Consider the following 17,556-nt stretch of genomic DNA (forward strand, 5'->3'; position numbering starts at 1 on the left):
TTGCTAATATTGCCCGTTCTCAAGGGACTCAAGTTCCTCAGCTCACGTTAAATACATACATACTCACAGATTCGTACATGTACATCTCGATTCTCGGGCATCATTGCCGTGCCTTGATAGCCTCTCGGCACGCCTGTAAAAAGATTTGACAAAAGTCCCACACCTCTGCATAGGTATTGTACAATGGTGCAGGTGCCACCCGAACCACGTCGGGTTTTCTCTCGTCGACAACGACCCCATTCTCTTCCAGGTGATGGAGAACATGGTCTAGCAGGCCAGGCTGGAGCCGCAAGCTGAGCTGAGCACCTCTTTCGGCTGGATTCGACGGCGTAATGAGGGTAAAGGGCTTGTCTTCGGGCGCAGAATCGAGTGGATACTTGAGTAGTAGATGTTCGAGATAACCTGTGAGGCTCAATGACTTTTGTCGAATTTCCTTCATCGTCGTGCGGTTGAAGATTTCAAGGGACGCAATGACGGCATTAATATCCAGCACCGAGGGGTTTGATAGTTGAAAGCCTGCAGCCCCAGGCTGGGGAAGAAATTCTATTTATATCAGCATTCACGTATCTCCAGCCACATCCTTCTGGGGTATAACATACTGTTCACCATCTTGAAGCGGGTCTTGCTATCGTGACCCCACCAGCCTGAAAATCGGGGACGGTATCCCTCCTCGCCGTTCTGCTGTTCATCCACATAGCCGTGGCGTTCATGAACAAAAAGCCCCGCCATTCCGCCAGGTCCACTGTTCATGTACTTGTAGGTACACCACGCTGCAAAATCCACATTCCAGTCATGCAAGCGAAGATCCACATTTCCAGCGGCATGGGCACAGTCCCAGCCGACTAACATGCCCTTTGAATGGGCATGCGCTGTGATGCGCTCGATATCAAAGTATTGGCCGGTGTAGAATTGAACTGCAGAGAGCAGGACCAGCGCAGTATTGGAGGCGTTTTCATTAATCACCTGAAGGATCTGCTCTGTTGTCAAAGTGGGGTGATCAAGATCCTTGGGTTCAATCAAAACCATGGCATCCTTCGGGTTAAAATTGTGGTGCAAGATTTGCGACTCAATCGCGTACTATGATAGAAGTTAGATTTCAGACCTAGATAAGCACAGAAGACCATTGAGACTAGGCAACGTACATGGTCACTAGGAAACGCCTTGCCTTCCAAGATGATCTTATACTTTTCCTGAGTGGGACGGTAGAAGCTTGCCATTAGAAGGTGAAGATTGGCAGTCAGGGTACCCATGACTGCTACCTCACTCTGCAAAGCCCCTACCACCGGAGCCATCAATTTTGACGCCGCAGTATCGACATCAACAAATGGAGGAATTAGTTCGTCCTCGTGCGCGACAAAATGTCCCGTCACGCCCTTTATAGCCCAGGTTCTTAAATAATGTTCGATGTACCTCCGGGTGCTTTGAGGTTGAACACCAAGCGAGTTGCCGCAGAAGTAGATACATCGGGGGTCTGCAGCTTCGTTGACATCTATGTAGAAAGGTCAATATCCACGGCAGGTATGCTGAGTCATTATCAAATTACCTACCTCCATCAACTGCTAGAGTGGTTCGTTTTAGGTCCTTCTTTGAGGGAACGATGAATTCCTCCCGGAATTTATGAAGAGGATCCTGGGCATCGAGAGCCTCGGCATATTCTCTCTTGTAGGCTCTGATATCATCCTGGTATGGAAGTGGGGGACCTGATGTCATCTCACGGAGATGCTGCCGCGAACCCATGGTGTAGGATATGACCGTGTGAGTACGGCGGGGGCCTCGGATTCTCCTTTGTTTGATCTGCTAAAAATGGCAAGGATAGGAAGCAATAAATCATAAGCTAGAGAAGGAAGCACCCCGCGATTCATTTGGCTGATTAAATATTCTGCCATCAATTCCCGCTCTTCCACCACCTTCCCGATTCGGCATATAAGAGCTATAGAGGGCATGTATTCTGGAACACCCCAATATTAGTTGAACACTATACTAGCGTAGAGAAGGCGCAGTACTCGAGACTCAGAGTAGTGTTATTATCGAGTACATACCCCCGTACCGACTCGGTCACACTACTTATTAGACTACCCTAGAATGTGTAGGTAATTAAGGAGCCTTTTTATCTACATTTTATGCTAGCGTGTATTTTGGCTTAAGAAGTCTGGAATTTGGAATTTGAATACGTGTAAGCTATTTAAAGCTTGTGTTGGTGAGAAGCTATTTGCCCCTCGGGAACCTACCTTGGGGGCGATAGCTGCTTTTTCGCCAGCGGGCCTCTGTGTCAACCGGGGCGTTAAGGTCGACGGTGAGAAATGTATTGCATCGAACCCACCTGCTTGCCCACAAAGAACTATCTATGAGGCCTAGCGAGGACGGTGTTTTAGTAACGAAGCCAGAGTGCCTAACTGGCCAGACCTTCAACGGCAAGTGCTGTGCCGCAATTAGTGGGCACTGCTTGAATTTCCAATACTGTCCCATTGAATCTGATGGAAGGTGTTGTAGTCGTACGAAGACTGGGGTCGAATGTGTTGGAACGCCGGTCGCAAGTACTCCAGACCAAGGCAACGCTAGACAGATTAGACAGCCCAACCCTGTGAGTCCCATTTTCAACGCTGGAAAGGTGGGCGAGAAGCCCAAGCAAGCCCAGCCCCAGCAGCCTCAGAAAACCTCAGGCAAATTGGAATGCGCGACCCCAGGTTTACCCCCTCCACAGGGCCAGGGCAACTGGAATGAGCAGGTCCCGGCTGGATACCCAGCTCGGGTTCAGTGAAACTGGAATGAGCAGCCCTAAATTTGACATACCCAACCCCAGGGAAACTAAGACAAGGACTCTTCCCAGACCTCTAGGGAGTCTCAATTTCTATTGCTCTACGCTATCCAAACGTGTCGTTGGTGATTGAAAGGATTGTGAAGGAGCTGGAAATCTCTTTCATACCTTCATCCCTTTCAGTGTTCACTCTTTCGTTCATTTTGATTTTTCTCTTCTCCAGCCCACATTATATGCTTATAAGTCTGTCATTACCTCAAAAAAAAATTGATTACTCTCTCGTCCTAGCTGGTTTGAATGAGATAATCCGGGTTGGATAAGACGAGGGCACCTATTGACTGAAAATGTTCACGGGGAATATATATCTCGGGTCACACCGGTCACAACGGGGCATGTAAAAGTCTTCTAATGCCTTTAGATACTGTAAGTATCTGGTGTTCGATCTAGAACATCAATTCGATGCATCTCCAGGGCTTCTCGGTCTAATTTTGCCTATGGGTTCATGGATGCATTATACCACCTACTAGGTAGTTAGTATAGTCCACCTCCGACGCCATAGCAGCTTGAAGGCAGAAGCATATGCACCCCGCGATTGGCTCACAAATAAACAATTCTGCCACATTCCTCCGCTCACGCTGACCAATCGCGCCACTGCCGATCTGACAAACCCGATAATCAGATGGAACGATGCGATTAAATCATAACTAAACTTCCACCTTTTTGGCCTTTCAACCTGACTGAGGAACGACTCACATTATATCTCTCCAATATGGCTCGATCTCTGTGTTTATCCACACCCGCTCGCCGGTTATCCCAGCAACCGTGCCGTCGATTTCTTTCAACCTCTCGGCCCGCTACACGCCTCTCCGCATTCTCCGTCGGCGAAATCGTCCCTCGCCGGAAAACAGTTGTCGCCTCTGCATCCCTATCTAGACCCTCCGTTCTGCAACCTTTGATCTCCTGCTCTCGCTTGCGTGCGCCTGGTGCCTCGTTCTCATCTTCGTCCGTTCGGCCGGCCACCAAGGTTACTCAGAACCCAAGGGCCGGAGATGATGGAGAGACACTCATGATTAATATCTCACCTCGTGCTGTAGAGGTAGGTTTACACCAATCTCATTCGGTTCTTGCTTTGTTGTTTTGAGGGGATAGGAAGCTGCTCTATCCCTGTTGGTTGTGAGTACAAGGAAAGTCGGAGCTCGGCTTAAGCCAGTTTGATGTTCATCCTTGTACATACGACCATAGGGTGTGGAGAACAGGGCTTCCCGTCCGCTCAGCCGTACTTAAGCCACACGCCGGTTAGTTAGTAGTATGGTGGGTGACCACATGCGAATCCTGACTGTTGTATGTTTTTTTTTTTTTTTTTTTCTTTGGTTTTTGCTTTCTGTTTTGATAATTTTTTTATTTTTTTCTCATTTCTTCTTTTTAATCGTTACATAAACTAACTTTACCTCAGCGCCTTCGCGATATCACTGATCCATCCTCCTCTCCCTCAGCCACTAAAGAAGAAAACCCCTACCACCACCTTCGCATCACGGTCACCAGTGGGGGCTGTCATGGTTTCCAGTACATGATGTCGCTCGAGTCAGCGTCCAAGATTGACGCCGAGGAGGACACTGTTTTTGAAGGTGAGGAGGCTGAGGGTGTACCCGCGAACGCCGCTGGAGAAGCCAAGGTCGTTATGGACGAACCTTCACTGGAACTTTTGTCTGGCAGTACAGTCGACTATACGACCGAGTTGATTGGAAGCCAGTTCACGATTGTGGATAACCCACGAGCAACCAGTAATTGTGGCTGTGGAACAAGCTTTGATGTGATGGATTGAGTCAATTGATTGATCAAGACATGAGCATTGGAAAACTTCGATATTTGTATTACATTCATACTACTTTTTTTTCTTTCGCTTTTGCGTGTTCAGATATGGCATTTGCGCGGCGGTTAGATAGACTAATTTGCATTTTATACCCCTCTTCTTTCCCTTGAGACTGTTGACTCCCATAATCTAGCTATATGGCCCCGTATTAATCATCAAATCACTACGGCTGTACACTACGGCGACGTGTTGGAAACCAAGTAGAATCATTGCATCTATGCATTTCATCAAGTCTTTTTTCTTCTACCTCACACCTGACACTTGCCTCGGGGACTATATCGCCCGGGACCAAAGAAAAAAAGCAAACCGGGGCAAATGTGAGAAATCGTACGCCCTCCCAAGCCATCGCAGAAGCCTGACGTGGTTTTGAATCCATACGGACTCCGTAAAACCAAAGGACCAGGGAAACACAAAAAGATTCACAAAAATATGAAAATGTAAAAAAAAGGTAAAAAGCGTATAGGAAGCAGGGCGATGGGGGCAATATGGAAAATGGGGGGAGGAAAACAAGGGGGAGCGGGATAATAATATGAAAGAAAAAATCATCTCGAGTCATGTCCGTTCTTTCTTGCATGTAAAAGTCCATTCTTCACTTTTCTTTTTTGACAACCTGTCAGAATACCAGCGGAGTGACACATCGGGAATGGAACATGATGTGTGTATTGGGCGGGCGCTTAGTAAACACGGGCAAGGTTGCGCAGGTACCAGTCAACCAGGCGGCGACCAGCCTTGGTCTCGCTGACGTGGATCAGGTCGTCCTCGAGAGCGTAGTCGAGGTCGTTGGAGATGGCAGAGTCGCCCTCAAGCAAGCTACCCTCGACCCAGCGGATCTGGCGGCTGCGCTGCTTGTTCACCAGCAACCAAGAGCGGAGCTGCTCGGGCTGCACCTCAAGGAAACCAGCCAGCTTCTTCAGGTCCATAGTGGTGTAAAGCTTCAAGTATGAGCGGATGGTGGGGTTGAACAGGGTGTTCTTAACCTCATCCATGAAGATGGCGGTGTGGTGATCGACGGGGTCGACGTTGTAGGCAGGGTTCTCGAAGTCAGGAGGGGTGGGGCTGATGAACTTGGGGCAGGAGGAGCGGAAGAGCTCCTCGAAGACGGGCAAGGCCTCGGGGCCGCCACGCTGCATGCGGTGGAACTGCTCACCGTACTTCTCACGGACGGCGGAGTGGATAGTGTCATCCAGACGGGTGGGGTGCAGAGCCACGCAGATGGCAATCAGAGCGAGCATCTGGTCGTTCTTCTTGGCGATGGCGTCGTAGTTGTTACCGCCCTTCTGGAAGTTCTTGGTCCGGGAGACGTAGACCAGGATGTGGCTGAACATGCGGATGGCGTCGGCGTAACGGCGCATCATCATGTAGGAGAAACCGACGTAGTAGTACGTGGTGAAGTGGGCGGCCATCACCCGGGCGAACATGGCCTTCTTGTTCATCTCGATGTCATCGAGGGTCTTCAGGGCAAGGCTGAAGTCACCAAGCAGGCAGTGCACACGCAACAGACCAACGATGGAGAAGTAACCCAGCATCTTGTAAAGAGGGCGGGAGCCGTACTCGCCGGCAACGGCAAGGGGGTCCTCACCCCGCTTGATGGCGGCTAGCTGCTCGTTAATCTGGGAGCGCTGAATGAGCGAGTAGAGAACGTTGAGGACTGAGTAGCAGCCCCATGTGTTGGGGTTCTCGCGGAGCACCTGAGCCTCCTCCTCGTTGGATCCCGTGCGAGCGATCCGGTTGCGGTAGCGGCAGAACGACTCGAATTGGTAAATGAACTCGTCAATGACATCCCAAGCCCAGTAGTACTATACGTTAGGGAGATTATTAGCCTGCTGTCCACAATCCTCCTTCACAAAATGACTTTGCCAAGCTTCATCTTCTTTGTTTGAGATCGGGTTGAAGAATCATCTAAAACACCTACCGAGGGAACCTCCAGATCCACAGGACCTTCCGAGTTCAGAATATAGTGGAAGAGACTGCAGTAGTTATCGTAGCTAGCGAACTTGGTCTCCAGAGTCGCCTGGTATTCCAGCGGGGTAGCAGCGGCGGCCAGCTGTGCCTGAATGTCCTGAGTTTGTGAACCACCAAGAGAAGTTGTCCGGTCCAGCTCGCTCATGCTATCATCGAAGTTGACCTGCTCACGGTAGTCGTTGGCCATAGTCTCCTCCTCAACATCAGACTCATCGTTGAGGTTGGGGCGCGCATTGGCGCGGTCTTCGTACGACATTGTGGGAGTGGCGGGAGGCAAGGGATTGCGAGGTGTAGAGGAGGAAAAAGAGAGAAGAGGATGATTTCTCTAATTCGAGATGCCGAGATGACGGCAAAGGGCGGAAGGAAGGGTTGAGTGGTGGGGGTGCACGTCCGTCGTCGGCGTGTGGGATTTACCACTAGAAGTTGAATTTTGAGGGTTTTCGCTTCGGTGTTTGTGCTTATCTTATCTGGGCATAAAAATAGTGGATGACTCAGCTTTGTACAATTATGTATGCCTAGCTACAGGTACACAAGCAATGTTTAGCAGGATGTCGAGGGCGTACGCACAGGATAATAGCTTTGAGAAAGCTCGATCTTCAAAGTTGATTCAATCGGACGCTGTCTGACGAATTCGCAGTGAGGATGCATACCTGTGAGGCTAACCAACCCTCACATCACAAGCTGTTTCTACAGTGCAAGTTACATAGTTGCCTCAAATTTACAGCCACTGACTAATTTCCGTCTTCTGGTTCCTAATCCGTGACCAGTTCAATGTGGGAATAAGAGCAGGGGTACACAGTAACATAGATGAAAAAGATACCTGCTACTTCAGGCTACTACACCTGAAATATGATCTTTGTCCACTTCATAGCCAGAGACAACATGATTTGTACCCAGGATCATTCATTGTACCAACATAAACCAGGCCTAGGTAATTGGATATTCTGGTTTGATGTTCGGTGGTGAACCTTGGAAGGAGATGGAAACCTAAAACAGGTTATCACCAACCTGAATATATCGAGATACCCACTGGCCATAGGGGCAGTATCGCCTACATTGAATGGGATATTGACAAAATTTCACCTAATATCATACGCATACACATTTCATTATTTAAGTGACCGAGAATTGCAAGTCACCTGGTTGGTAAATCACCAGTTTCTGAAGGGCTTCAACCATTAGTTTCCTGAGCGTATGAAAGGTGCAGGAAGGGGGATAGAAAAGCGCCCGGAACCAATCCACCAAGTAATTTCCTTCCAGAGTAAACTGAGGTTGGCGTTGGTGTTACGTAGACCCCGGTAGGTTGTGTTCCCAAAGTGGCCCTTATTGCACCGGAAAAGTATTCCGGATGTGGGGGGGGGGGGGACAGATTCGCCTTTTCTTTATCTCTTCAAGGACGCATGCCTGCCTGAGCCATCTCTCCTAATCCCTACCTCCCTTCAGGGTCTTTCCCTCGGCTTTGAGGAAATGCGTCATAAGGTGTTTTTTGGATGGGGATGAGGATGTGTATCTGAATCTTTTCCTTCCAGATCTCCCAACCAAAAGACCAAAACAAAACGCCCTCCGAGGCCCCCGGTCACGGCGACGAAACGAGCCCTCCAATAATCATTCAATCACCCGCTTTCATTCTCACATGTCTTGCTATTTCAAGACCGATTCCACTTAAAGTCACGGTCAAATATGGGTTTGCATTGCAGGGATACGTGCCAACATCACAAGTACCACGGACTGTTTTTTCAAATCATCGGCAGGTGACCTTGTTGATTTTCATGTCTTGGTTTTGGATTCCATTTCCTCAATTTTCGAAGCCATGCAGGATCGCAATGGCCTCATGGGGGAGGTTCGCAGTCCCACGTTGAGACAACGAGATAATAGTGCTGATGGAGTTTGCAATTGGCTTGAACCTCTGGCTCAGGCTGATTGCAAGGCGAGAGAGCTCGACGAATACATCTCTTGCTTCGACAGCTTCTTCTAGCCGATACAAAAGGGCGTGAAGCCCCGATTGGACCACTGCGACTAACTGGCTGGGGATATGCCGGAGTCCATATGACGTGCGGTAGAGACGAAGACATCGGCTAATTTCATCCATGTATTCGCGCCATTGTTGCCGCAATTGACGTGCTACGGACTTTTGTGAATCATGTTCAATCAGAAGTTCAAGAAGGTTCGTGACTGCTTGAAGGCATTGGAGACTGTGAACACGTCAGCACGAGAAATCAACTGAGGTACCCGCGAGGTTGAAGGGCCACTTACCGGAGAATCAGGAGTTGTGGGATTGGTTCTTTTCCGAATTTCGAGGTATCTGGCCAAGTAGCCAGCCATTCCTGCAAACGGTTATACGGGCCCTCGGCTTTACCGAGGAGAACAGGAAAATCTCCAAACATGTGCTCCTCATTCATAATACCATGTATGTGAATCTGGATCTGGGTCAGACTAGAGAGCCCCCTTCGGATTTGAGGAAGACACGCTGGCAGGGCCGCAAAAGTGACCTGGTTTGACCGCGGATATGGGCTCCAGTCACAGTCATTGTCCCCTCCAACTTCAAGACCCATTACAGGTTGCACTAAGCTATGATCCCTCTGGAGCCTCGTGGACAATTGTCTGGTTATCGGTTAGCAAGATTGTGTCCTGCAGTCGCCAGAGAACCACTCACAGATTCAAGCTGAATATACTCCACGCTGTAATGTTGTGGACCTCTAATCTTTCTTGCGACTGAACTTCTTCAAGTTTTCGACCATTTCGTTGCCCAAACAATCCCAGATCTCGTCCCATCTGGATTGCAAGTGCCAGTGTCTGCCAACTCAGATTGGCTTTACCCTGACATGACAGCCTGTTCAAAAATTTCAGCCTCCGCTTTCCAGACCATCAAATTGCAAAGGCATGCAGTGATTCACATACACATGACACATCAATAGAAGAGCCTGGACAGTTGTTAAACGCGGTGCTCCTTCTTCAGCCCGAAACAGCCTCTCTGCCTCTGAGAGAAAATTTTGACCACGTGAGAATGTGTCTTCAGGATCGGAGAACACGCCCGCACGATCAGAGTAAGTCTGTTGAGTCAGAAACATGGAACAAGCTTTTTACAATCGCAAAAACTGGGGGAAGGGGGTCATACACTGGCCATGGACAAAATGCTGTTAACCAGCAACGGAGAGCAAAACTCGGAGTCAAGCACTCCTCGTCTCATATGTTCAAGAAATATCCTTTGATCCAAAAATTGGACACATGGGTGATCCCATGTGAAATACAGCGAAACAAGATGCGATACAAGATCATTGTCATCAGTAATTTCTGTCCACGGCTTGGCGGGGACTTGCAACAAGGGGACATCACAGAGGTTCTCCAAGGTTACTCGTGCATATGGATCAAATGCAGTTTGCGGTGAGAACTTCGGCTTGTCTTGCTCTGAAGAACTGGTGGCCGACTCAAAGTCTGAATTCCTCCTTGGTTGGAGCTGCGCTATGATTCCCGAATTCAATTGTTGATCCATGGCCTCTGACAATGATAGAGTCGCCGCGGATAAAGCTTTCGAATCTGTGAATCGCGTGACTGGACTTCCAACTGCATGGGCGATCTCATTTAAAGAGCCATTGCTCCTCACCAACACCACCAGTTCATTCACCTTATCCATATCTGCCGAACGCAATGTTGACAACACTGATTCGAGCAGATCTTTATGATCTGTCAATTCCTGAATCGTTCGATTTACGGCGACTCTGCGCCTCAGGTCTTTGCTTGGGTCGAAATGACAATCGTTTTCGGCACCAGCACTGACACAAGCTTTGCATGGCGAAGGAGGTCCAGAGCACTAAATGCGAAAAGAAGATGGTCGTTAGATTGCGATGCGGTCTCTTCAGATCTCCAGAGTCCAGAAACCTACCTTTCTCTTGGCTGCCTTACATGCCAGGCATGCCGTAGAATTCTTTTTAGGCTTACTCACGGCCATCGATGACTGTGGTGCGACCACGCGTGGAGGCCCAGGCGCCAGTGGAGCGAAAGATCTCAAAGCGTTGTGGTGGCTCATTTTCTGCGCCAAAAAATGACCCAAGTTTTGAGCCATCTGGTCCTGCCGAGCTGACTGGGAATCTACCGCCATTCGGTCTGTCTTAGCGATGCAAGCTATAAACGAGGGGTTAGCCGCTCGCATCATACATCATAAGGGAAGAAGAGGTATATTACCCACCCTTATAGTCTCATTACATCACCAGCCTTTCGGTATATGGCCCAACACTGATTCAAAACATCCACAATTCCATTTATATGCGGACGGGGCTCAAGGGGGCATTCCACACGGGGATGTCACAGTCTGCTTGCCTTTTTGTGTTGTCAAAAGATTGAAACGTGGGAGAGCAAAGGCTTCCACGCAAATGATAGATTCAATCTGCAGATGACAAAGCACAAGTCCAATTGAAGGGGGGGTGGGGGGGGAGGGAATATCTCTGGCACAAACATACCGGGGTTTGCGGCTGTCACACAACTGGGTCCCCGGTGGCTCAGTGGCCCAAGATTGAAAACAGAACAGTGATTGGAGAGAGAATCCATAGACCTGTCAACATTCGCGCATACCAGACAAGGGGTGGTGTAGTGTCTCCATCAAAACGAGCCTAGACCGGAATCTTGTTCACTGGGAGATTTGCGAAGGAACCGATGCGCGCTCGATCGTAACCGCTATGGCCGAAGGAGGAAACAGTCATATTACCGGCTCAAAACAAGGGCTTGCCATCGGACCCAAGCGACAGGAAAAGGAAAGAAAAACGCCAGCCAATCACATCGGTGGATTTTTGGGAAACAAAGAACGCTAATATGCATTCATCATTATACATTACCACGAGGGCGAAGAGAAACGCCTCGGGAGACTGCGCCCGAACGATGATCATTCCGCTCCCGTCCAATCGCAGGACTTTTGAGCTCTCTCCATGATACGAGCTGGGACAATATGAGTGTTCAAAGACAGGCGGGCTATACTCCCAGAAATTGGTGTGTTCGGTCTTTGCCCCCGAACTTTTTTGCCCCCATTATTCTTTTGTTTTTACGAAGAGTCCAGGTGGTAAGACTTTTACCAGTGTGCCCATGTCCACCAATACAGCACGTGGCCTGATTCAAAGGAAGAAACTCCGATAGTCTATTGATGTATTACTCCACTTGGTGCCACCGATTTGGCCCAGCAGCGCCTTCGTGATGGGATGGGAAAGACTACCGCGTCGGTGAATGCGCAACGAATTTTCCACTTTTACTCCGTACATCGGGCCCACTTCGGCTGAGAATATGCGCCATGTACATCATGTACCTGGATTGCTATAATGGCCGACACTGGAACATCTTTGCGATGTCACAAACAGGAACATCTCGATGTCACCTATTTGATCAGGAATGTTGCCAGCAGGTACGTAACAGCAGGTGGGGGGAAGAAAATAAGTTTCTCGCTCGATGGATGAACGCTCACGATAAGGCGTGATACATATAACCGGTATAGTCTAAGTACAGGGCGGGGAAGAGAACGTGAGCCTTAATTTCTATGATGCTCTGCCAGTAGCTTCGAGCTACAAGCGGCTGGTCTGGTGGCGACGCCCACGTAGATCATTGAGATCATGTTGTAATCAGTGAACAACCGGGACGATCTCATCTTTCCGCCCAACGGCTCAAAGCTCTGCTATGGATCACTTTTTAACTTTACTTTTTTTCTGTGGTATACTTTTTTCAGATCCAGCCTCCCCAGATGCCAGTCAATTCTTTTCCGGTGTTTTTAATTGGCCGGGTGATAGCCGGCCAATCGGGTTGGAATTACCGGCACCTCCTCCCTTGGCACTTGCTCTGCGATGCACTAACCCACACTAGCCGACTCGCTGGAGAATGCCTGTTTTCAAATTTTTTTTTTCTTGTTTCTTTTCCCAGACTGATTTGTCTTATTCCTTCACCCGGGTGCTGCTAGAGTATTCACTGGGTATGATCTCACATGACCTAGGGCAAGGGATGATCCCAGCGGAGTGGTTTATGTGCCCCTTTTGACCTCCTTTTCTAGCTCCCCAAATCTGCATCGAGGCTCTTTCTATATTCAGCTCGATCCTGGTCTAATCCCATCATCTATTGATTGTTTCTTCCAAATCATTGCATCCGCGGATTTGAATACAAGCGAATTAGATCCCTGCATAGTTTGCCTTGCCTATACATGGCATAGCATAGCTGCGCATAGCCGCTCATCTCACTGCTTCTCAATTTCCACCCAACACGGGCCATGGACTCCGTATCACGACCTTCTCACAAAATTGGGCCCATAGCGCTTACATCCGACAAGGGAATGTAGGAACGAGGAATGAGAAACGAAAAATTGCCGCCCCATATAGCAGCATGATGCATGGTTACATGACTCCAAATTTGACAAAACGTAGACACGAACACGACCCAATCCAGCTTGCGCTGTCACCTTGCAGATCCAAAAAACCATATACGAGCTTGATGTCACGGCTTCATGCAAGTGGACCGCAAAAAAGGTTGTCACACTTCCCCACTCTGCACGGCCCCAAGCTTGGTTCGCTGGTACTTTGAAACCCAGGTTAAATCCCGAATCTCTCTGGGTCTTATGCTCAATGGATTTTATTTTTAATCTGATTAAAACTTTTTTTTTTATTCTTTTTTTTCATACATTCTTTTTGGGTTTTCATTGTTTTTTTCTCACCCACTTCCCGCCTTCCATACTACGATGACCAATGCCTTCCCTTCAATCAGCAAATGCGAGAAATTGTCTGAGCGGGGAACTTAATCCCAACGACAGGGGCTGCGTCAGACCCTCACTCTTCGTGCAGCTCTCCCGGTCAATACGTCTTGAAACGAGACCATCGTCATGGTACCCAAAGCATCGGGTCCTTCCTTACAGGTCAATTGGATCAATATAAATTAGAATGAATTACAATAATATAAAAAGTGGAAAATAAAAGACCACGCCGCATAAAGTACCTTTGTTTTTCGGGTCATCTCTGCCCATAGACAATGGTTTATACTTGGGTTACCATTCAGTCGGGACAATACTGCCTGCCTAGCTCCTCCTGCACCGGCACATCTATTAATTAGGAAACGCCACTAGAGCCCCTAGGCGACCCCTTGTGTTTTCCTGTAAGCAGATAACTCCTGCAAACACGGCATTCTCTTCCGTTGTGGTGTAGATGAGGTGGCCGAGTCCGATGCTCTGGTTGGTGGAATCTGGGGGCTTTGGTTGGGGCGGATGTAAATGCCGCGCTGGCTGGGCTAGTCATGCATGGCATGTTTTGCGGTCGAAGGTGGGATATTCATGGCTTCGTCGAAGTTTCGGGTTTTCACGGCCGAGTCTCAACCTTTAGATTTGTCATTTTGTATTTGTTGAGAGGGGTTTGCTGGGGGCTTTTGATGCGTGTTTACGTGTTGGTTTCCGTAGATAAGCTGTATGAGATCGATTTGGGCAATCTTTCCAAGCCTCCCTGTCATTTGATCGGTCATTCATGATTCATGTGCATATCATTTAACTGACGCGTGGCAGCTAAGAGCTGGGGCGGGTCAAAGTGTGCCAAGATAGAATGTCATGATATGCCGGTGTATTTCGGCACTCAAACGATTTAGCTTAAGGGAAGGTCTAAGAGCTGGGACGTGTCATATTGTGCTAGGATAGCAGGTCATCATCTGCCGGCTTATTTCGGCACTCAAAGGATGTAGGTAGAGGAAAGGCCTAGAGCCGGGACGGGCCATAGTGCGCCAAGATGGCGCAGTCATCATCTGCGGGTTTATATTGGTACTCGAAGGATGTAGCTTAAGGGGAGGCCTAAGAGCGACGGGTCATAGTGCACCAAGATAGCAGGTCATCACCTGCCAATTTATCTCGGCATACAAATAAAGTACCTTAGGAAAAGGCTGAATTCCATAGGCCATTCATGGGCTTCATGAGTCTTATTAACAAAGAAACATTGTAGATTCCGGGTTAGGGATATAGTACGTGCCCAAGAAAGTTCACACTTACATCCTCGATCTTAGATCGCTATCACGCTAGGTCAGATCTCTACTGACCCACCCGTACTAAATACTGTATCTATGGATATTCGAATTCCATAACACTGCCGGAGTTATACCAATGTCCAGGGGAAATAGACACACAATTTCACACCAGGACTGCTTGATACATGTCTTTTTCACATGAAAAGCCCGTTGAAGTAGATGCCTAGCTTGATGCATCACTTTACAAAGCCGACTTCGCCATGGAGCCTCATACATGAACTCAGCTCTTAGTTGCTATTCTAAGTCCAGATTGCTTGAACCTGATAATGTGCGCACGAGGAAGTAATTTGCTTTCAACTTTTGATGGAATATTGGTCAACCTTGGAGAAGAAGTACGTAGACACACCAGTCACTCAGAGAGATTCCTTTCGCAGAGTGAATTCCAGCACAAAACTCGGCAAAACCTGTGTTTTTAAAGAAGAATAAGAAGTTTTCTACTGATGTCGAATGAGTGGAATTGTTTCAATTTGAGCAACGTCCTTACACCTGAGTCCAGAGGCCATCAGTTTAATTCGTTGTTTACTCTTTTTCACTTTGTTCAACTGAAAACCTTTTCCTCAACTTCTTCAACCTTTACCTGACGTACGAAGCATTTCATTTTACCTTGACCGTGTTTCTCATCATCCCTGGCAGTCACTCACCTCGTTCTTTCCTCCCTCTTTCTTTCGTCTATCGGCTTCAATACTTCAACTCTTTAGAAATTTGACCCTGTCTAAACACCTTCATGGCTTCATCTTCGCGATCGGCTTCAGTGGCGAAGCTGGCTACCCCGGCTGCCCCTACTTTTCCAACTCCGCCTCCAAATAATATGAACCCTCTGGGCGGTCTGATGGATGGGTAAGCTCCACACTCTACCTCTTACTTATTGTTCACTACTGACGAAATACAATCAGACTCTTCCTCAGCACGAACTACAGTGATATAGAAATTGTCTGTGGTGATCGAAACTTTCCAGCTCACAAGGCAATTGTCTGCTCCCGATCGGACTGGTTTAAGAAAGCCTGTGGCAGTGATTCCAAGGCACGTCTCTTCAGAATACATCCCAGGGAGACCTTTGCTAATAAGGAAGTTGATTCTAGGAAGCCTGTGGAAAGTTCAACTTGGGAGACAAGGATGCCATCCTCCTTCATGTTGTGCTGGAGTTCATCTACAAGGGTAAATACACCGTCGATGGTGTCGCCCTCGATGTATGTGCCCCAGCCAACGCGAATTCTCCAGGCGCCAGCCTGTTTGAATTGAGAAAAAGGAAATCTACAGATAACTCTGATGATATGCCACAAAAGCGGCCAATGCTTATAATGGCGGACTCTCCCGTCCTGGAGGATGTTGTTCCGGAAAGGAAAGAGGATGTCAATCTGAATGCCGAAACATGGACTAGCAGTTGGCCTTCGTTGACTACTTGTCCAGTAAGCTATTTTCATGCTAGGGTGTATGCGGAGGCTGATTATTTTATGATCGATGAACTGAAGCAATACGCCAAGAGGGAATTCAGCTTCGCACTAGCAGCGTGCGATACCACCTGGAGATTGAAATTGCTTATCCTAGAATTGTGGTCCCCACGAGCTGCCTACAAAGACCTTCAAGTTACTCTTCTGAGGAACATCATGCATCAGTCGCTGGGAGGAAAGCTAAACAACGTTTTCATTTGCCTTGACCGCGAATTCATCGATTCTGTCCCTGGCTTCGCACACGATGTTTGTTGGATGTATATCATAGTCCAACATCATGTCAAGAAAAACGCATCGGTTTGATCTTGGAGAAGTTTTCAGAGCCATGGAAGGCAGCATGAACAGCGCAGAGAGAATGGTCGACCGAAAATATCCATACCGGGCAATATCATAGAAGGAGAGATGCATGGAAGTCTAAGGAGCGCGAGAGGCGAGCATATCAATAACAGAAAGCAGCTTTGACAATTCTCTCAGTTAATGGGCCTCGTAGCATGTGACCTAGTAGTGTCTACCCTTGTCCATGGTTATCTTTACGATGGAGCTTTTTAATTGAACACCACAAATTTACCTCAAAACCCTCACTAACCGCACTCAAAGTAGCACAGTATTCAAGATTCAGAGAGTAGTATTATTGAGTACATACCAAGGTACATACTTATATACGCTACTCTATAGAATACGCTGGAATATTCAGGTGATTAAAGAGTGATACCCACTAAGCCACCTTGTCCTACCTATATTATGACTCTAACGAAAGTTTGTCTCGTATATTGACGGGAATTAAGCGAGATGATGTGATTTCCTTTGATGCTGAACACAATTTTTTTTCTGAATTACAATTACTGCGCCATACCAGATATAGAAATGATGTGGTGTTCAACCTATTTCGTGGGGTTCAACTAGTGAGCTCCTTTACGATCAAGGATTTTGCCATAGACTTGCCTCTTTTAGCGACATGCATACTGGTTTACCTAAAGGTGAACTCAATGTAGAGATCAGCGTTTCTGATCTAGTAGTAGTTCATGCTGATACTCTTTCTGTACAACCCTGTGTAGTGGTTGGACGTATGATATCACACCACTTTGCACTGAGCTATCGCTAAAGTGAACCATTACGGATGCACACATAGCCACTAATCACCATATACAACGCAAACCGCCAATCTTGTGATCTTCCTTGTATGTCAATCATATTGTCCGAGTTCAACATGCTCCTCTGGAAAACCTTATTAATATCTCCCTTTGGCATTCCCAGACGGCTATCATCGGTAAAGCGCTAACTAAGTGGGCCCGTTGATAAGGGCGAACTATCAGAATGTCATTCACAGGGCGCACCATTCCCCCTCCAGTACTGCATATATATTGCCACTATATTTGGAATTCATGATCTAATGTAATATGCACGGGTCTATATTTGTCAATTAAGACGAATTTTCAAAGTCTTGTCAATTGGTCCGATCCGATGGCAAAATTCTTCCCGTCGGCGAAGAAATTTCTTCGGCCCGG

At 47.8% G+C, this 17,556-nt stretch overlaps 6 protein-coding genes across 6 annotated transcripts; 3 read left to right on the forward strand and 3 right to left on the reverse strand.

The window, feature by feature from the left end:
- Positions 1-100: 100 nt before the first annotated feature.
- On the reverse strand, positions 101-1,757 carry bna5-1 (kynureninase; the record flags this gene model as incomplete). The annotated part of the gene is made up of 4 exons (XM_057060670.1): positions 1,548-1,757; positions 1,143-1,489; positions 600-1,077; positions 101-543 (listed from the first exon to the last, which is right to left on the reverse strand). The coding sequence occupies exons 1-4, from the start codon at positions 1,735-1,737 to the stop codon at positions 101-103; spliced, it is 1,458 nt and encodes a 485-aa protein (XP_056927593.1). The 5' UTR covers positions 1,738-1,757.
- Positions 1,758-2,344: 587 nt separating this feature from the next.
- On the forward strand, positions 2,345-2,758 carry N7503_001110 (uncharacterized protein; the record flags this gene model as incomplete). The annotated part of the gene is made up of 1 exon (XM_057060671.1): positions 2,345-2,758. The coding sequence occupies one exon, from the start codon at positions 2,345-2,347 to the stop codon at positions 2,756-2,758; it is 414 nt and encodes a 137-aa protein (XP_056927594.1).
- Positions 2,759-3,524: 766 nt separating this feature from the next.
- Positions 3,525-4,577, forward strand: N7503_001111 (HesB/IscA family protein; the record flags this gene model as incomplete). Its single annotated transcript, XM_057060672.1, has 2 exons — positions 3,525-3,851; positions 4,209-4,577. The coding sequence occupies 2 exons, from the start codon at positions 3,525-3,527 to the stop codon at positions 4,575-4,577; spliced, it is 696 nt and encodes a 231-aa protein (XP_056927595.1).
- A 722-nt stretch (positions 4,578-5,299) lies between these two features.
- N7503_001112 (putative eukaryotic translation initiation factor 3 subunit EifCl) lies at positions 5,300-6,843 on the reverse strand (the record flags this gene model as incomplete). The annotated part of the gene is made up of 2 exons (XM_057060673.1): positions 5,300-6,421; positions 6,538-6,843. The coding sequence occupies 2 exons, from the start codon at positions 6,841-6,843 to the stop codon at positions 5,300-5,302; spliced, it is 1,428 nt and encodes a 475-aa protein (XP_056927596.1).
- Positions 6,844-8,382: 1,539 nt separating this feature from the next.
- On the reverse strand, positions 8,383-10,683 carry N7503_001113 (putative C6 transcription factor; the record flags this gene model as incomplete). Its single annotated transcript, XM_057060674.1, has 6 exons — positions 8,383-8,779; positions 8,841-9,188; positions 9,241-9,417; positions 9,486-9,637; positions 9,703-10,395; positions 10,468-10,683. The coding sequence occupies 6 exons, from the start codon at positions 10,681-10,683 to the stop codon at positions 8,383-8,385; spliced, it is 1,983 nt and encodes a 660-aa protein (XP_056927597.1).
- Positions 10,684-15,327: 4,644 nt separating this feature from the next.
- Positions 15,328-16,354, forward strand: N7503_001114 (BTB/POZ domain-containing protein; the record flags this gene model as incomplete). Its single annotated transcript, XM_057060675.1, is given in 3 exon segments — positions 15,328-15,440; positions 15,509-15,671; positions 15,683-16,354. 3 exon segments carry the CDS (start codon positions 15,328-15,330, stop codon positions 16,352-16,354), a joined length of 948 nt encoding a protein of 315 aa, XP_056927598.1.
- Positions 16,355-17,556: the final 1,202 nt, after the last annotated feature.

The sequence above is a fragment of the Penicillium pulvis genome (genome assembly GCF_028828015.1).
Source record: "Penicillium pulvis strain IBT 33274 chromosome Unknown contig_10_segment0_segment0, whole genome shotgun sequence".
NCBI classification, from domain to species: domain Eukaryota; kingdom Fungi; phylum Ascomycota; class Eurotiomycetes; order Eurotiales; family Aspergillaceae; genus Penicillium; species Penicillium pulvis.